Source organism: Thamnophis sirtalis, unplaced genomic scaffold (genome assembly GCF_051295495.1).
Source record: "Thamnophis sirtalis isolate CommonGarterSnake01/CBP01778 unplaced genomic scaffold, rThaSir2_p1.2 scaffold_3, whole genome shotgun sequence".
Classification (NCBI taxonomy): Eukaryota; Metazoa; Chordata; class Lepidosauria; order Squamata; family Natricidae; genus Thamnophis; species Thamnophis sirtalis.
In genome coordinates, this window is record NW_028261383.1 from 30,613,991 (window position 1) to 30,633,757 (window position 19,767).

Genomic DNA, 19,767 nt, shown 5'->3' on the forward strand with positions numbered 1-19,767 from the left:
TTTACGACCACAATAGTCTTTGTAAGCCACAGAAGACTTATTTGATGGGTAATGAAAACCATCTTCCAAACTGACAAGAAGAATAGTTCCTGGGGGGCATTTTAAAGAATTCATGTTCTTTAAACTTTAACTAGAATATATATTAAAGCCTGTAATTGGGGTTTTTCTCCCATATAGCCAAAGGGTTCATTGGGAAGCAATACAGATCAGTTCTGACCTGGGTCACACATGTTTAATGTTCTCTTCAACTGTAAAGTTTGGGTGGAGGAGAATCAGGATTAACTCGTGACTTCATGGCTACATTTGCACACTTTTTGACAACAGTTTGAAAAGGACTTGGTCTTGCTTTCTTCCATTCCTGGCTTATCCTACAGATCTGGTGTTGGCTGGTAGTCTCTCGTCTGCAAAGATGATTAGGGAGACTAAAAAAATATGAAGAACGGTTGCAGGAACTGGGCATGTCTAGTTTAATGAAAAGAAGGCCTAGAGGTGACATGATAGCAGTCTCCCAATATCTCAGGGGTTGCCACAAAGAGGAGGGGGCCAACCTATTCTACAAGCACCTGGGGTAGGACAAGAAGCAATGGGTGGAAACTAATCAAAAAGAGAAGCAACCTAGAACTAAGGAGAAATTTCCTGACAGAACAATTAATCAGTGGAACAACTTGCCTCCAGAAGTTGTAAACACTGGAAGTTTTTAAGAAGAGGTTGGATAACCATTTGTCTGAAGTGGTGTAGGGTTTCCTGCCTAAGCAGGGGGTTGGACTAGAAGACCTCCAAGGGCCTTTCTATCTCTGTTATTCTGCATACTCAACAGGCCCAACCTTGCTTCACCTCTGAACTGTCAAAGCAACATTGCCCATTTTTCTGAGCAACCAGCATGAAATGTTGAATAACCTAAGTCAGGTTTCATACATAGCTTGCTCCATCTGGTTTGCAGAATTATTCATAACTACCGAAGTAACCCAATATTCCTATAGCCACCATTGTATCATGCAACACATTGTAATTATTTGCCCCTCCTTTGGACAGGGAACAAATACAACAAGAAACTTCCTATTTTTAAAAACATGTATTTTCTTTATTTCATATTTGCTCATATTTAAATTTGAATCATTTTGTCCCTCAAAAAGACATTCCCCCTCCCCCAGCCACCCTCCGGTGGCTAGACACAAATACAAACGTTAAAATACCCTCGGAGGTGCCCCAAACCACGAATCCCTGCCAGCGAAAGCCCTGTGTCCCTTTCTCCACATTTTAGAAGTTTACTACTTCAAAGCTTTGGCAACCAGCTCATAAGCTAATTCAATTTCTTCATCGTCTGGGCAGGTGCTGGAAAACTCCTCGCGAGCGTAGGCATTCTTGAGATAGCGATGGATGCCGCGGAATTCCTCAGGAATGGTAAAATCACGGTACTTCTTGCAAACCACCTGTTGGGGGGTGTACAACCATAAATTATTTTGCAGTTTCAACCTGCTGATCAATCGGTACATTTTTTAGGGAAGAATTCTGTGAGGAAGGCATTGGTTGGAATGAAGTATTGTAGGCAAACTCTGCCCACAGCCTGGAGTTCGATTCTGATGGGACTGACCCAGCTTTCCAACTTCCCAAGGTCAGTTAAATAAGGACCTGGATTGTTGGGGAAAACATGCTGACTCTGTAAACGGCTTAGAAAGGGCTGAAAAGAACCGTGAAGCGGTATATAAGTGTTATTGCTATTGCTATCCTCTAATTCTGATACAATGAATCCTGTCATTTGTTGGGTTATAGCCGAAAATCTACTTAGCAATGTTCTTTTTCAGTATCATGGTCTCTTCATTCCCTCATGTGCTCTCATGTGCTGGAATGTCATGTGATCATTTGATTTAAAGAGGACCCATTCAGTTCACTGATTGAAGCATCCAATTTAGTTCACACCATTTCTGATTTGATCATGCAGCAGAAAATAAGACCTGGTCATTTTTATTAACGCCAAAACAGGCCATAATAGGTCTTATTTTGGGGAGATGTCTTGCACTGGCTCACTTCACGGTGGCGGCCTCTACAGTCCCACCCAGCAGGCGTCTGTGTGGCTGCTCCTGGCCCACTTCTTCTGCAGCTGTTTGCCGCCGCTCGCGCAGAGTGCACCTGGCCTCTGTTTTACCATGAGAAGCGTTGAGGAACGTTTGGAGAGGGCAAAAAATGGGCCTACCGGAAGTTCAGGAAGGCCAGAAATCCATTTCCAGGCGCCAGAAGGTCTCCGGAGCCTGGGGAGGCTGTTTTCGCCCTCCCGGAGGCTCAAGGAAACCCATGGTGCAGGAGGCCGACTAGGGCATACCCACCATGGTCACATGCACCCAGCAACCTGGCACAGAATCCCTTGCTAAAATCTTTGAAGGCCACCTCTTGATCACATCATCCTGAGGCACTGCAACAGTCATAAATGTGAGTCAGTTGTCAAGCATCCGAATGTAAATCATGTGACCATGGGGATGCTGTGACTGTCATAGATGTGAAAAATGGTCGCAAGTCACTTTTTTCACTGCCGTTGTAACTTTGAACGGTCACTATGTGAACTGTTGTAGGTCGAGGACTACCTGTACAAAACCAGGCGACCAAAAATGTCATTCTTCCAGCATTTTTCCCCCAAAACTGTTTGCTTCTGGGAAGCTTTCAAATAGGGCGTGGAGTAAATCACCCCCTCAGCTCCTTTTCCCCATCCATAATTTACAGGCAGCCTGTCTCTGAAAAGTTTCTCACCTTGACAATATGGAGTTTGGGCAGCAGGTTGCAGTCGGCCAACGTAAGTTCATTTCCGTCAAGGAATTTGCGGTTGGACTGGCCTTCGTCCTCTGCGCTGTTCTCGTCCACCTCTTCGGGTTGAGGTGTCATCAAATAATTGTCCAGCACTTTCAGGGCTTTCAGCAAACCCTTCTCAAGGTCTAGGAATTGAAGAGCGGGGCAGGAAGGAAGAGGGATAAGAGGCACCAGTGAAAAATCCGAAGGAGACGTCAATGCAGCTGGAAGGATTCAATCGGTCGCAAAATTGGGAAAAAGCTCAGGAGGTTTAGAACAAGGCGAACAAAGGAGATACAGAGAGGAAGCCAACAGTAATAGGAGAGAGAAGGTAGAGTCGCAGCCTAGATAATAGCCTGACAAACAAAATTTGGGTACAAAGCAGGAGGGGTGGCAAAAGCAGCTCAGAAGGGACCCTCCCTAATTTTGGGGGAACATAAGTGAAAGTGAGGGAAGAGAGTGAGTGGCATCGTGGCCTAGTGATGAAGACACTCGCCTCCCACTCAGAAGGTTGAGAGTTCAATCCCTAGGTAACAGCAGGTGTTTTTCTCCTACAGAGCAAAGAAAAAATATCTGCTGTGAACACCATATAGGTATCAGGAAGGGCATTCAGCCAGTAAATGCTCAGCTCCATCCAGTTGCCCCGACTCTACCCCAAATTAAGGGACTACAAGGTCGTAAAAAGAAGGAAGAAAGGAGAGGGAAAGGAGGGGTACTTTCAGACTCGAAAGATTCTGTTAATGTAACCTTACAATAAAGATGGAGCTAGTAATCCTGGATCTACTTCTGGTCTGGATTACTTTGCAAGCTTGACAGTATCCAAGAAGAAAGCAAATAGGGCCAGTGAGATTCAAGATATGGAACTAGAAAAAAAGAAGAACATTAGTGAGAGGGCAGGAACAGGATTCCACTTCTAGGATTTTGGGGTGAACTCAAAATGGGGCATCATAGCAACCAGTGGGAAATGAGGGACAAATAAATAATGGAAAACAATGATTTTTTTGTTTCATTTTTAAATTGTTCTTATTTTTTTTAAATGGAAGCTGCCCAGAATCATTTGGAGTCAGGTAGCCTCTGAACTGTATGCACGTAAAAATAATAATAATAATGTTGGAGGAAAAGATTTAGCTAGTAAAGATTAAAGACAACAAGAAATGAAGTAATTGACAGGTGATTTTGCAGGTTGAAGCACAAATTTTGCAGGTCAAGCACAAAGAACGTTACGTTACGATGAGAATGGAGTTGAAAGTTAGAAATGCCGAGAATCCATTGGACTTGGGCGGCTTATAATTTCATATCAATACAAATAAATAAGCATACACCCAATGAGAAGTTCTATTTGGGAGCTACTGGGTGGCTTATAAATTCATATAAATAAAAATAAATAAACAATGAGAAGCTCCACTTGGGAGCTATTACCAAATATTGTAGCGTTGACTGCTATTTTCTTAGAATTCAGCTGGCTGGCCACGCCCATTTTCACGCCGATCTATTCCATTCTGCCTTCTGTTCACTCCTTTTCCCCCTCCCTTTTTTTAAAATAGGCATTTCCTTATTGGCCTTATTTTCCTTTCCCCAATTGAGAGCATTTCCTTAACCTTCATACAGCCACCAGACTCTTTTACGAACGTTAAGGTTTCCCACAAACGTACTTACTTTCTCCTGTTGGTTATCCATATATTGTAAAAGTGACACTTTGTGAGAAATGAGCCGAAGAATTTTGGATTGGAGAAGAGAAGCCAAAAGAGAAAGAAGAAAGTGAAAAAGCAAGGTTGAGGGACACAACTCAACCAAGAAGCAAGGAAAAGGAATTCCCAAGAGTTAAGCCATCACGTAAGAACAGCAATCGGGACTTGTGGTCCAAGATACTCACTGGCATTGTGAGATGGGTTTGAGTTCTTGATGTAGGCAGAGAATTTGGCAAAGACATCAAGGCCAGCTGTGTTAGATTCAGGGTTATTAGCAGCCAGCTTTGGATACCTAAGGAAGAAGCACAAAAAAAAATATTCCATGGAATTTGATAGTAATAATGTGAAATTCTTTCCCCAAATCCACTTTGCCAATCAGCTTGATGGCTCCTTCCCCCTTCCTCCTCGGTGTGGCAACTGAGGAACAGAAAAATGGCTGCTGCCAGGTTTGGTTCAAAGTTGACCCTTTGTGTTGTGACCTGCCAGCAGAGCTGGCAGCAGATTCCGACAGTGAGGAGGTTTGGGAGGAACATGGGCCAGTCCTGGAGTCTGGGGAAGGCTCTGATGAGGGCTCTGTGTCGGGGGCAGAGAGGGGGCCAGGGCCGTATGCTAGCTATCAGCTGCCTTCAGAGTCAGACGTCAGTGAGGCAGACGAACAATGGAGCCTGTTCCCAGTGTGTGCATAGTTGCCAGCAAATGGAACAGTTAAAGAACAGAGGTTGATTTGGGAGTAAGGCCACAGGTGGATGATGAATGGCCCCTCCCAGAGGAAATAAAAGAGGAGCGAAAGGGGAGTGGAGTTTGCAGGAGACAATTAGTTCGCTTAATTGGTTCGCGACTCTCCGACATTCCTTGTTTTGCAGATATTGACCTGTCAGCTCTCCAAGCCAGATAAGGTCTGTGACTGTAAATCCTCCCTTGAAAGACTTTGCTGGATGTGAATGAGCAGAATTCACAGTAAATTAATAAAAGGGTTTTTTTTGTTGGGACAAGGGGTTTGCTGCCTGCTCTTGGGAAACCTAGGTCAGAACACTTTGCTTAGTTCGTACTTAGGAGGGCACAGAACTTCTTCCAGGAATTCTTCAACCTTGTTAGTGTCCGTATGGACCTCGGTCCCGTACATCAGGAATGGGAGCTGGCCTCCAGGACAGAGCTTCTGCACAGCCTCGGTTCTCCTACAATGAGGAGAGAAACATAAGCCAGGAATGAAAAATGGATACAGATGACGCCCCAAGTGGCCTCAACAGCTCTCAACAGAGAGAGGGCTAACGACCAAATGACTGCAAAGAAATACAATCCTTACACACACACACACACACACACACACACACACACACACACACACACAGACACACACCTCCATCCTGTCAGAACCTATACCTTCCATTCCCCCCACCCCCATCCACCTTAGAATGGATGAAGCTTCTTGGATGAGAAGCTCTGTGTCAGAGGCAGAGATGGTGCCAGGGCCATCCGACATTTATCAGCTGCCTTTGCAGAAGAACAGCTGGAGCCTGTTCCCAATGTGTGTATGCGCAGAGCTGCCATGAGAAGGGAACAGTTAAAGAACAAGGACTGATTCGGGAGTAAAGGCATAGGTGGAGGGTGAATGGCCCCTCCCATGGGGAATAAAGAGGAGCGAAAGGGGAGAGGAGTTTGAAGGAGACAATTCATTTGATTAATTAGTGTGAAGGTTTGTTCTTGACTCTCAGAGACTCCTTGCCAAGTATTGTTTTGTACAGCATTGCGTTTGGAAGATATTGGCCTGGCAGCTCTCCAAGGCTGATAAGGTCTGTGGTGGTCAATTCACCCTTGAAAGACTGTTTGCCGGGACATTGCTGGTTGTGAATTCACATTAGCAATGGTTGCTTAAGTGTCAATACTAGGTCATCAGTCACTTTTTCCCCAGGGATATTGTACTTTCAAAAGACCACTAAACCTGTAACATAAATTGGATATGTTCATGAGTTTGACCAGACCTCCCAACCAATTTCTTTCCATATGTTTGGGACTTCAGTTCCCAGAACTGAATGGGATCTAGCTGGGAATGTTGAGAGATTAGATTAGAATAGATTAGATTAGATTAGCAGAGTTGGCAGCAGGGTAGATAAATGCTTTAAAAAAAATCTATGAAATCGGATTTTTAAAAATTTAAATCGGATTTTTTTATTACAGTCTGATTTTTTTTTTATTTTTATCAAATTTATTTCAATAAAATCCTTTTGGAATAAAACAAAATCTATCCAAAGATAGTTTTCTATTTAAGATACATTAATAATTTAGTTTATTCAGCATGAAATGACGCTTAGCTATGCAGCTGTATATTTTGCAATATTGGGACTGTCAGTAAGTCAACAGCAGGTCAGAGGAGAAACTGCTGCGGGACAGAGATGACAGTTCCTCTTTAAAAATTATGATTTAAATCAACTTGATTTGAATCAAATCCACTCTGTTGGAAGGGACCTTGTAGGTCATCTAGTCCAGTGGTCTCCAACCTTGGCAACTTTAAGACTTGTGGACTTCAACTCTCAGAGTTCCTCAGCCAGCAAAGCTTCAACTCTGGAAGTTGAAGTCCACAGGTCTTAAAGTTGCCAAGGTTGGAGACCACTGATCTACTCCAACCCCTTGCTCAAGCAGGACACCCTGCCTACACCATTTCTGACAAGTGGCTGTCCAGTCTCTTCTTGAAAACTTCCAGTGATGAAGCAGCCACAACTTCTGAAAGTAAAACTGTTCCACTGGTTAATTGTTCTCACTGCTAGGAAATTTCTCCTTAATTCTTTCCTTGATCAGTTTCCATCCATTATTCCTTGTCTGGCCTTCAGGTGCTTTGGAAAATAGCTTGACCCACTCCTCTCTGTGGCAGCCCCTCAAATATTAGAGCACTGCTGTTATGTCTCCTCTGGTCCTTCTCTTCGCTAGACTAGCCATGCCCAGTTCCTGCAACCGTTCTTCGTATCTTTTAGTCTCCACTGATCAATAGCGTCATGGAGAATAGGACAGGATTAGTGGTGTCTCACTTACCTTTTGGTGTCCACCGTGGTGACATTGAAGGTCACTCCCTTGAGCCAGAGAACCATAAAGAGTCGTTGGGAGAAGGGGCAATTCCCAATTTTGGCTCCATCGCTGCCAGCCTGCAAGAGCACAATCCAAAAAGCGGGGCTTAGATACAGTAACTCACAGTTCAGCAGAAATCACGCCGGGTCTATAGCTCGCATTGGCCTGGAATTGGCAGTAAAGGGAGTAACTAGAGTTTCGTTTATCTGGGTAGGAGAATGGCAGGGCCTCCCTTCCTCAAACAGAGGATAGGATGGGTGGGAAAAGTCAGCAATCCCTGTCAACACCACTAGGTGCTGCCATTTCACAGAAATAGGCTGACAATCCTCAGAGAATTGCTTTATATCAGGAACAGCCAAAGTTTACTTTTCTTTCTTTCTTTCTTTCCTTCCTTCCTTTATTTTTTCTTTCCTTCCTTCTTTCTTCCTTTATTCTTTTTTCTTTCCTTTCTCTCTCTCCCTCCCTCCCTCCCTCTTTCTTTTTTTCCCCTTCCTTCCTTCTTCCTTCCTTCCTGCTCTCCCTCTCTCTTTTCTTACATACTTTCTTTTACTTTTATCCCACTCCTTCTTGCTTCTTCCAAAATACCTGGTATTTCTACTTAATTCCACCATCATTTTTTTCCCTTCTACGCTAAAACAAAATCTTGGCTGCTTGTCACCGGCTTTCTCATTAGATCCATAGCAATAGCAATAGCAGTTCGATTTATATACCGCTTCATAGGGCTTTCAGCCCTCTCTAAGCGGTTTACAGAGTCAGCATATTGCCCCCAACAATCCGGGTCCTCATTTTACCCACCTCGGAAGGATGGAAGGCTGAGTCAACCCTGAGCTGGTGAGATTTGAACAGCCGAACTGCAGAACTGCAGTCAGCTGAAGTAGCCTGCAGTGTTGCATTTAACCACTGCGCCACCTCGGCCCTTAATCCAAATTGCTCCTCCTAAGATCCCCCTTTCCGTTTCATCAGGGGTGGGTAATCTATACTTGCGCAGGCCTAATTTATATAAAGGCATGTGGGAAAGATTTGGGGAAGTGGGTCTACCGAGAGATCAATCAGATAAGAGACAGGCCCAGGGCCACAGAACCTGGGTAGGTGTGACTGGGTGGAAGTGATGTTGAGTTGGCCACGCCCACCCAGCTTTTGTGGCTCCGGGTGTTTTCTTTTCTGTGGGAAACAGGTCCAAATGGCTCTTGGAGTGTTTAAGGTTGCAGATCCCTGGCCTAAGCCATAAGTGGATCATGGATGTGTGGCAAGTGGATGAGAAGAGACACTACCCTTCCCCAGTGTCTCAGACTATAAGGGAGATGAGGGAATTATAGATATACATTCAGATTTTCAAGATTTTGTCAATGTAGTTCTACAATAAAGTGGAATTAGCTCATCTGCTCCTATCTGGTTTATCAAGTAAGGCTGATGTTCACATTTTTTTCTCCCCTCCAGCCTACTGAGGTTTCTGACCCCAAGTGCAGAAAAACAGCAGCAAAGTCTCCCATCTTTCAGAGGCAGGAGATTCACCCAAATGAGTTAAATGAGTTTAAGCCCGATGTTAATGTAATTTTCTGATTTAAGACTCTGCAAAATTCCTCCCCGAAACCCGAGAAGAATAGAAATAACATCTGCCTTGGCTCAAAGCCATAACATGGCACTACCCAACCCCAAAGGTTCTTTTTCACAAGGCAACTGGACTTCCTTTGTTTCTTCTTAAAAGATGTTTCGTTTCTCATCCAAAAAGCTTCTTCAGTTCTATCCTGAACTGAAGAAGCTTCTTGGATGAGAAGCAAAACGTCTTCAACTGGAATTCAAATTGGAGGCGCAACTGGAGAGACAGTGGGGGCCCCTCTCCATTTCCAAATATACTATAAATTCCTTGGACAAAACAAGTTTTCTTGTTCTCTGCATATACTATAAAGCACCAGTTTGGTCTAGTGGTTAAGGCACCAGGCTAGAAACCAAGAGGCTGTGAGTTCTAGTCCCTCTTTAGCCATGAAAGCCATCTGGGTGAATCTTTCTTAACCAAATTCACCTCACAGAGTTTCTGTTGTAGAGAACATAAAAGGAGGAAAGTGTGTTGGACTTAGCAACTGTTCAAAGTTACAGGACACATACACACCCGGGAAAAAGTTATTTATGATCTGATTTTGAAGATACAGAGAGTGTGAAAAAGAAACAGAGAGAGGGAGGGAGGGAGGGAGATATGGCAACCAATGAATCTTTATGGCATCACAATCACAATTAGCTCATCTTTAGCAACACACACACACAAACACACACACACATATAAAGTCACAACCCCCAGTATGCCCAAATATGGGAGGAAGATTACTACTTCCATTCTCTGTCCTTTGGCTCGTCACAAGAGACCATCCAAACAGAAACCCAATATTTTTACTGTTGCCTTTGTTACATTTGTGTATTTGTGCTGATAAATAAATAAAGGGAGACTAGTATAGATCTATTTCAAGCTATTTAGCTCTCATCAGCTAGCCATACCCTTACTGGGAATCGAGCCTGTGCTGTATTGTCTCTTAGGCAGATGTGTTAACCACTGAGCTACAGACCTCGACTCCTTATCAGCCAAGCCAGGTGAAAGGTATATATTTAAATATATATATCCACTGAGTAAAATGGATTCATTTAACAACCTCCATATTAACTTAACAGTTGCTGCAAAAAATGTCAAAAAAACAGGTCCAGTGACCTGCTTAATGACTGCAAACAACTTGTGGCTGTAATTACTGTCCATTACGGTCACAAGTCGAGAACTACCTGTATTAAGGTGATTGTTCAACTTAAGAAAGCAAAAGAAGGATACCTTGAAAGTAAACCAAAGCATAATGTGATTTGTATGTGTGCAATTCTATTCTTTGTTCATACTGGAGACAGAGAACTACAGCCTCAGACAATGAACACAACCACAAACATGTCACAGGCAAGAACGGGTTCTACCCAGGCTTTTCCATGAGGGCCAACACCAAGCCAGGTCGAGAGAAAGAGAGGGAGGGAGAGAGAGAGGGAGGGAGGGAGAGATGCTCATATTTAGGAGATGGAAACAGGTACAACCAAGGGGAGCAGAAGACCAAATATACGAGTTCCTTCTCATCCATGAATTATCCTTCTAAAAGTGTAGAATCTAAAAGCCTTCTTAGAGCCTAAAATATCCCAGCGGGTTTTGTGATGCAGCTACTTTGTGTATCAGCCAACCCTCAAGATGCAAGAGGAAACCAAAATAACCCTCCTGTGAGTTAAAGGCGGCTGCGTTTCCCACGAGTCAGAAATACTGGCAATTTTTAACAAATGTCACTCAGAAAACTCTACCAAAACATAGTTCCACTTCAACTATTGCAGTTCCCGATAAAGCAACTGCTTTGGACTTTGTTTTTGTTTTTTTCCCCTGTGACCATGAAAAATGGCATCTCTGCAGTCACAAAGGTTGCAAACACCACCCCATAAATATGCAGAGCTCTCCTTAAGATGCAAATTCAGCATTAGTCACCAGGTGATATGATCTTCATGGTAGCATAGCCTCTTCCAGTAAAACACAGTGTAACTGCCACTAAAGTTTCACTTTTCCGAGAAGTAGCCTTATTAACCCCAAGCTTGCTAGATCTGTAGTTGTTTTAGTTTCTTTTACTAGAAGATTAAATTGCCCCCCTCCCTCCCCCAGCCATGGCATTTGGAATGCCAGGGGCTTTATTTTGAAAACCTACAGCAGGGGTGTCAAACTCAAGGTTTAGATCTGGTCCGCGGTGGCGACCTGGAAATAGTAAACGACTTGCCTGCAGTGACTCTGCTAATAAAGATAGGGTGCCCCCCCCCCCCGTACATGCCATTTTCAGCCTGGACAGCCTCCTGCAGCACTTTGGGGAGGTTCGGGGTGGCCCACTGTGGCCCATTTTGGCTACCAGGATGCTGCAGGAGGCAGTCTGTCCTGTCTCCTCTCCCCTCTACCCCGCCCGGCTCGCGGAGGACAACTACAATGCTAATCCGCCCCCCTCCCCAAGCAAACCAGTTTGACACCCCTGATCTAGAGGGACCAGAGCAAAAAAAAAAAAAAACCCGCCTTCTGCCGATTACCTCCCTCCGTCCCATCAGATCGCATAGAGTAGGCCTCCTCCGAATTCCATCCGCCAGTCAGTGCCGACTGGCGACTACGCGGAGGAGAGCCTTCTCAGTTGCAGCCCCGACGCTATGGAACAATCTCCCCGTGGAGATCCGCACCCTCACCACCGTTCAGGCCTTCCGCACAGCCCTCAAGATCTGGCTATCCCGTCAGGCCTGGGGATAAGATTTTACTCTCGCCCCTCCCGAATGTTGAATGAATGTTGGGTTTTTACTGCTAATTATTTTTACTCACATTTTCTTTTTGTGTTTTGTCCTGCACTCCCCCCCCCCTATTATTGTAAGCCGCCCTGAGTCCCCACAGGGAAAAGGGCGGCCTATAAATGCTTAATTAAAAAAAAAATTGTTATTGTTGTTCACTGCACAGTCAGCCAGATGTTCAGACTAGATTTGGTGTTTTTAATCCACCTATCAAATTCCTCCTAAGGACCAGGCATAGGCAGATGTTGATGTTTGATGGTGTTAGAGATATCCTCACAGGATAGGAGATGTTCCAAGTAAAGCTGCCTTTTGCAATTGACTGGTGATGAATTTGTCAGTGGCCATGGCATTTAAATGGTGCTCCAGTTGTTTTGGGATTGCACCCAAGGCACTTATTACTATTGGCACTATCTTTGCTTTCTTTTGCCACGGTCATTCTATTTCTATTTGCAGGTTTCGTATTTTGTTATCTTCTCCAGTTCTTTCTCTTCGGTTCTGCAGTCTCCAGGTACTTCCACATCCACAATCCAGACTTTCCACCCCCACCCCCCCATTCTCAGCAACTATTAAGTCTGGCATGTGATGTGGTAGGTGGCTGTCTGTTTGAATTCTAAAATCCCACAGCACTTTAACTTCTTCATTTTCTATAATAGTTCTGATTGGATATAATATTTTTTGACAATCAGATGTAGGTTAACTAAAGAACATTGTCATAATATATGCCAGTGATGGCTAAGCTTTTTGTGGTCACATGGCAAAAGCGGGTGTGTGCATGCAACAGCATGCGTGCCCACACCCATAATGCAACACGCATACGATACCCCCTGCACACCCCGCCCCCTTGTACATATACGTACAACTCCCCTGTGCTCACCCACCTTCCCCGCACATGCGACTCCCCCGCGCCCCGTTTTGGGCCTAGCAGGCCTCCCCCCTGCAGCCTCCTGCAACCAAAAATGGGCCACGGGGCCCAAGCCACACCCCCATGCTCCCCATGCCACCCACGCATGCACGCATGCACCCCCGTGCATGCATACACATATCCTGCATGCACCCTGTGCATGCACGGCAGAGACCCAAAAATCAGCTGGCTGGTAGGAGACGCACACGCATGCACGGTGGAGTTGTGCTGGGGCAACAGCTCGCGTGCCCACACAGAGGGCTCCGCATGCCACTTGTGGCACACGTGCCATGGGTTCGACATCACGGATATATGCACTGTTCCAAATACTGCGACTTTTTGTAATTGACAAATTGAGATTCCTCCCATTCTGACTGTATCCAAGAGCTTTTCCAAATCTTTGGCACAGCACCAAGTGCAGCAACTGGCATTTCCTTTTTCCACATATGTTTAATTTCTACTTGATTATTTATTAGTGAATTATTCAATTCAACAAAGGAAGTGTGTATGTGTGAGAGATAAAGGTGATTGTTGAGCCCACTTCTTAACCATGTTGAAAAACCATTTCATGATTCACCAGCCGCTGTGTGTTTTTAATTTACGGCATTTTGAAAAGTTTGTTAATTGTGCACATTTTTATTTGACGTCATGTGCCACCCGGAGTCATTATGTGATGTGGGTGGTGGCCATATAAATCGAATCAATCAATCAATAAAATAATTAATGTGAGTTAATGTTTAACTCGCATTATAAAAGACAATTTGGGAATAACACTTAAGGAGATTCAACCTTCCGGGAGAAGAATCCAAGTTTTTTAGACACTCCAAGACTTGTAACCTGACTCTTTCCGCTGCTCTTTGCTTGGTAGAATAAATAAATCCTTCTTGGAGTTGGGCACTTTGTGCTAATGTGCATCGAATGTGCTACTTAAGACCTGATTTATAGCAGGGCTGGCAACGACTGATAACTCAGAACAACAACAGGAGCAAAGAAGAAGGCGTTGCTTCCAGATCCTTCTGACTGCTTGATCCACAAGACAGCTCTCATGGGGACAGTCGGAGGATGCCAAGACCATGGGGAACTCTCTTAGCAACCGTTGCCAAGGACTGGAGGCAATCGGCCAGGTCATTATACAGCAATCGTAGACAAATGACCCTCCCCCCCCCCAAGGTTTACAGTCGTCAATCCACTGCTATGGGAACAGACTGGGTTCCCCTCAAATCCACAAGCTAATCTGGAGCCCACAGAGACTGTTTGCACCCAGAGAACATTTGCATCTGGACAGCATTTGCATCCGTGGTCTTGCGGGGTTGCTACGGAGACGCTCAAACAGAACAAAAACAAGGAGCAAATCAGGAGGCAAAATGGCCGCCTTACAGCTGCCACCCATGTCATTGGGATGAATGGGCCCTCCAGCCTGTGCAAAGAATAAGGGAGTTGGCCGTTTCTTGGCAGAATTGTGGCGGAGGGCGAGGCGCTCCAGGAGAGCTTTGGAAGAGTCACGGTTATTTTAGCCCTTCCCACGCTGATATTGTGGGGATGAAGAAAGTAAATGCGAACATGAAAATCTCTGAGATGCTACTGGCTGGATTAAGATGCTGCAGGAGCAGGTGGCTTATTTGCAACCTTCAGCAGCTGTCCGCTCCCAGCATCTGCAGCTCAGCAGTTTGGATGAACCCGGGGAATTAAAACACTGAGAGCTTCCAAAATATGGAAAAATGATTCCAGGGAGCATGGATATTAAGGGATGAAGTGCTATCTTTAAATCCTTTAAGCCCATTTCACCCCTTCCAAAATGCAAAAAAAAAAAAAAGGAAGGAAGGAAGGAAGGAAGGAAGGAAGGAAGAAAGGAAGGAAGGATATTTAAATCCTTTAAGCCCATTTCACCCCTTCAAAAATGCACAAAAAAAAGGAAGGAAGGAAAGAAGGAAGGAAGGAAGGAAGGAAGGAAGGAAGGAAGGAAGGAAGGAAGGGAAAGGAAAGGAAAAACCCACAATCAAAATTTCAGGTCCTGCCCACTTTAAGGGGATTTGGGAACTATAAAGGGTCCCAGTCTGGTCTAGTTAATAAGGCATCATGAGATGGTGAGTTCTCGTCCAGACTAAGGAATGAAACCCTGCTGTGTGATCTTTGGCTAGTCACTGTCTTTCTCTGCCTTCCCCCCCAACCACCACCCGCAACTTCACAAGTTGTTGTCGTGGGGAAAATAGAAGGAGGGAGGAGTATTAGATATGTTCATTGAGTTGAGTTCTTTCTAAAGTAATAAATGTGGCATAATATGAATAAATTTATAAAAGAAAGGAAGGGAGGGAGGGAGGAAAGAGAGAGAGAAAGAAATAGAGAGAGAAAGAAAGAGAGAGGAAGGAAGGGAGAGACAGAGAGAGAGAGAAAGAAAGAAAGAAAGAAAGAAAGAAAGAAAGAAAGAAAGAAAGAAAGAAAGAAAGAAAGAAAGAAGCAGAATACTTACCAAATGCCCCTCTGTGGAGGATTATGTATCAGAATGACTGGACACAGCTTAAGATGATTATTTTTTAATTTGGGATTTCTTAGGAGGAATTTACCAGTAAAGGGTGGGGGAAATCTTCCCCAGATCCCTCCTTTTCTGCCAAAAACCACTGCAAGCAGCTTTAAACGGACATTCTTCTCCCTTACGGTTCACCAGTTATAAATCGCCATCTGTCTTTGTCAGGAACCACTCGTTTTTTAATTTAAAACTGGCTCTTGCAGTGGCTCAGGAAGGCGGGGTGGTGAGGGGGAAACCCAACCCCAAACTGCAAATCTTTACATGGAGAAAATATGCCTTTCCTGGAACTTGATCAAGCGAGAATGAGCCATAAAATTACGATTTCAATCAACTCCTGGGGTAAAGGGGCTGCGTGAATATTTCACCCAAGGCAGGGGAAGATGTTCGAACTAAAACTGAATTATTGTATTCATTGCCTGTCTCGTCTCATCGGGGGAAGACAGGGGTGGAGGCTTCCCTAGCTGATCTCATCCCGAGACTCAAGAAGGATTGCCAAAAAGGAGAATTTCTATTCAGCCTTATAGACAGGAAATTCCACTCTAAGCCGTCAGAAGCTCCTTATGTGCCCAGCCGTCGACTTATCTTTATTCATTTCACTCCATTTCACTCCGTTTTTTACAAGCAACACAACTTCCATCAGCCTGTAACCATTCCACTGCCTTGGCTGAATCGGGGGTGCAAATCACAACAAAAGTGACAAACCAGAGGCTACAGCCCCAAAAAATAAACAGTCATGGTCATGTGGTCTGCATGACTAAATGCCGAAGGTGCACAGAACGCTGTTTCCTTCCCACCAAAGTGGTCCTTGTTTTTCTTACTTGCATTTTTACATGCTTGCAAACTGCTAGGTTGGCAAAAGCTGGGACACATAACGGGAGCTCACTCCGTTATGTGGTACTAGGGATTCGAACTGCCAAGCTTTTTGATTGACAAGTTCAGTGTCTGAGCCACCGAGCCACCATGTCCCTTTTACTTACAACTGCTCATTTAGCAACCACTCAAAGTTACAGCGGCATTGAAAAGTCACTTAAACCCAGTCTTCGCACTTATAACTGCAGCAGCATTCCCACAGTCACGTGATCAAAATCCAGGCGCTTGGCAGCTAGCATGTATTTACATGGGGATTGCCGTTTGTGACCTTCCCAATTGGCTTCGAATAAGCAAAGTCATGGGGGGAAGCGGCATTGGCTTAGCGACAGTGGGATCACTGCAGTGATTCGTTTAACAAAAAAGGTCATAAAATTGGATGAGACTCAATTATCGACCCCTTTACTTAAAAAAGGAAATTCTGGTCCCAGAACTGTGGTTGTAAGTCAAGGACTACCTCTCCGCCAGTGTTTTTCAAACTCAGCTACTTTAAAAATGTGTGGATTCCAACTCCCAAAGCAGGGGAATTGGGGGAGTTGAAATCCATACATTTCAAAGTTGCCATCTTTGAAAAATCAGTGCTCTACCTCCAGTACAAGCAGGAGTTCAATAGTATTCCATAGACCAGTGTTTTTCAACCTTGGCAACTTGAAGATGTCCGGACTTCAACTCCCAGAATTCCCCAGCCAGCGAATGCTGGCTGGGGAATTCTGGGAGTTGAAGTCCGGACATCTTCAAGTTGCCAAGGTTGAAAAACACTGCCATAGACTACAAAGCAAAGTCCATTCAGATGTCCAAAGTCTTAGAGTTCTTTCTGGAACCTGACAGATATTTTCTATATCTCAACGCCTCTGCCTTACATCAGAGGGGAACAAAGTTTATTCTTCTATAAATACCTTCCTTGGATACGTCAAGCTTAATGAAAAGAAGAACTAGAGGAGACATGATGGCAGTGTTCCAATATCTCAGGGGTTGCCACAAAGAAGAGGGAGTCAAACTATTCTCCAAAGCACCTGAGGGCAGGACAAGAAGCAATGGACGGAAAGTAATTAAGGAACCTAGAACTGAGGACAAATTTCCTGACAGTGAGAACCATTAATCAGTGGAACAACTTGCCTCCAGAAGTTGTGAATGCTCCAACACTGGAAGTTTTTAAGAAGATGTTGGATAGCTATTTGTCTGAAGTGGCATAGGGCAGTGATGGCAAACCTTTTCAGCACTGAGTGCCGAAAAGGAAGTGTATGTGCGCGCACAACACCAAGGGCTGAAAAGGGAGCACTTTGCACACATGCTCTCCTCCGGGCCGTGACAAGGAAGAGGAGCTGCCCAGCATGCACTGGAAAATGAAGACGTTTCTGGAGAGCGCATGCACGCCAACCAACAAGTCTTTTGGTTACTGCTGCACATGCCGATCAGCGGGCTGGCGCGCATGCTCATACCAGAAAATGGAAAACCAGCTTTTCCAGTTTCTGGCACTGTCCTACACACAAAGGCCAGATGATCTTTACGCCAAAAACCCAGAAGAGGAATGGGCGATGTTGCATGTGCCAGGCAACATGGCTCTGTGTGCCACTTCGGGCACGCATGCCCTAAGTTGGCCATCATGGGTATAGGGTTTCCTGTTTGAGCAGAAGGATGGACTAGAAGACCTCTAAAGTATCTTCCAACTGTGGTTAATCTGAGATTAGATGGTTCTAAAAGCTGAAGCAAGGATTGGGTGGAATCAGTCTCAAATCAATTGACATCTTTCTCTTTGTGTAGTACCCAGTTCTCTTTTTTTATGCAATTTCTCCCAAACAGCACCCACAATGGATATCTTTTGAACTCAATGTTCAGGCAGGACTTCAAAATCATGCTGAAGGTTTGGCCACAGACCATACAATTCTAGGTCCCCAGGTTACTTCTCTTCCCCTTATAACCTTTTGCGGATTCCTTCTAAACTTTGAACTTCTTAATTCCTGATTCTCTCTCATCGGGGAAGCCTTGTCAATCAGCGTGCCAAAGACTTAGCTTAAGCTACAAGTGGGTGGAGAAGGTCCATAATTGAAAGTGGCAGATCTTCAGCAGGTTTCTTATTCGCTCAGGAGAAGCTGCAAGCAGAGCTAATCTCTGTTTGGCACCCCAGAGAGCCCCAACTGGCAGGACTTGTCCACAAATACTTGGATCGCAGCCTACTAGGCTTAACATATGCTTAAAAGAAGGAGCCAGTTCCAAGAATCTGGCATGACAAAACCCTCGAAGACAAAGAAGATACTGGAGGCGTGTCACTTCAACGTTGCTAAATATAACATCAAGGAACCAGGAGCCCCATTTTTTCCCCCAGTTCCCTGCACGTGCGTGTATGTGCGCGTGCATTTACATCTGTGCAAATGGAGAAGAAAAATGTACGGAGGTTTCATTCTCAGCCTCCGCCCCATGAACTCACCTCCACCTCTTTTTCAAGCTGGCCCATTGCTTGTCTCTAATCTAATATTTATGTGTTTACATTTCAAACTAGGATGAAATCTTGGAACAGCAGAACCTAATGTCTATTTGTCAGGGGTGTCAAACTCAAGGCCCGTGAGCTGGATCCGGCCCATGGAGTGCTTAGATCTGGCTCGCGGGGCTGCCCTGGAAACAGCGAAGGACTGGCCTGCGGTGCCTCTGCCAGCTCCGTTTTCGGCTGTGGCGGCCTCCTCCAACCCTCTGCCAGGGAAAATGGAACTCGAGAGGGCTTGCACAGTCCTCTCAAACTCAGTTTTCACTGGTAGAGAACTCAGGCCACCACAGGTGTCCCCAAGTGACATTCAGCTGGCCATCCCCGGGGTGAAATGCTACCGGTTCGGGCTGGTTTGCCTGAATCGGCAGTAAAAAACAATGCTTTAAAAAGTAAAAACAAATTCCAATGATCACATGGCACAGCTGGTTGTCGCACAGCTGATTGTCAGAACTTTTTTTGTTTTACTATTTTTAGCATTTTTAACTACCAGTTCAGGAGAGCCAATAGTTAAAAAATGCTTCAAAAAGTTTTTTTAAAAAAAAACTGGCCATCCCCATCCAGTCACATGATCCCACCACCACCAAGCCACGCCCACCAACCACACCCACAGAACTGGTAGAGGAAAATTTTGAATTTCACCACTGGGCCATGCCCACCATGGCCACGCCCACTTGGCCCCCTGAAGTCAAACACAACCCTGATGTGGCCCTCAATGAAATTGAGTTTGACACTCCTGCTATATGTAGATCCTATTAACCTCACACTCTGCTTGCCTTAAGTTTTTGTATCCTTTATCCTGACTACACTTCCCACCCTCAAGGCAGATGCCCCAAATGGGAGGGAGAAGGCAATGGGGACCCTTGTTGTCTTGAGTGCAGATGTTAGAACAGGGTTTGTTTCTTTTCAGCTTACTACAATAAGTACAGGGGTGGGATGCTGGGTTCGGGCCATCTTGTAGCTAAGATTCTGCTCAGTTTGGCAAACCCTCAAATACTATCCCTGGCTGGCCATGCCCCTTCCGCCCTGCCCCTCCCCAGAGTCTCCATACGGCCTGTGCCAGATAAGTGCAGGGCCCACGTGGAGGCTCAGGGAGGAGGGAAAATGGACCTACCGGAGGTTCTGGAAGTCCAGAAATGGGCCTGTTTCTGGCCTCCAGATG

The 19,767-nt window shown here is 44.9% G+C and overlaps 1 protein-coding gene across 1 annotated transcript in view; it reads right to left on the reverse strand.

The window, feature by feature from the left end:
- Positions 1–1,057: 1,057 nt before the first annotated feature.
- Positions 1,058–19,767, reverse strand: part of CLIC1 (CLIC family member 1) — a 52,344-nt gene continuing 33,634 nt past the window's right edge. The window contains exons 2-6 of the mRNA XM_014074998.2: positions 7,488–7,597; positions 5,513–5,638; positions 4,649–4,755; positions 2,740–2,921; positions 1,058–1,430 (exon numbers count right to left, since the gene is read on the reverse strand). Of these exons, the coding sequence (XP_013930473.1) occupies positions 1,269–1,430; positions 2,740–2,921; positions 4,649–4,755; positions 5,513–5,638; positions 7,488–7,597 (687 nt within the window). The 3' untranslated portion in view covers positions 1,058–1,268. The remainder of the gene's footprint in view (positions 1,431–2,739; positions 2,922–4,648; positions 4,756–5,512; positions 5,639–7,487; positions 7,598–19,767) is intronic.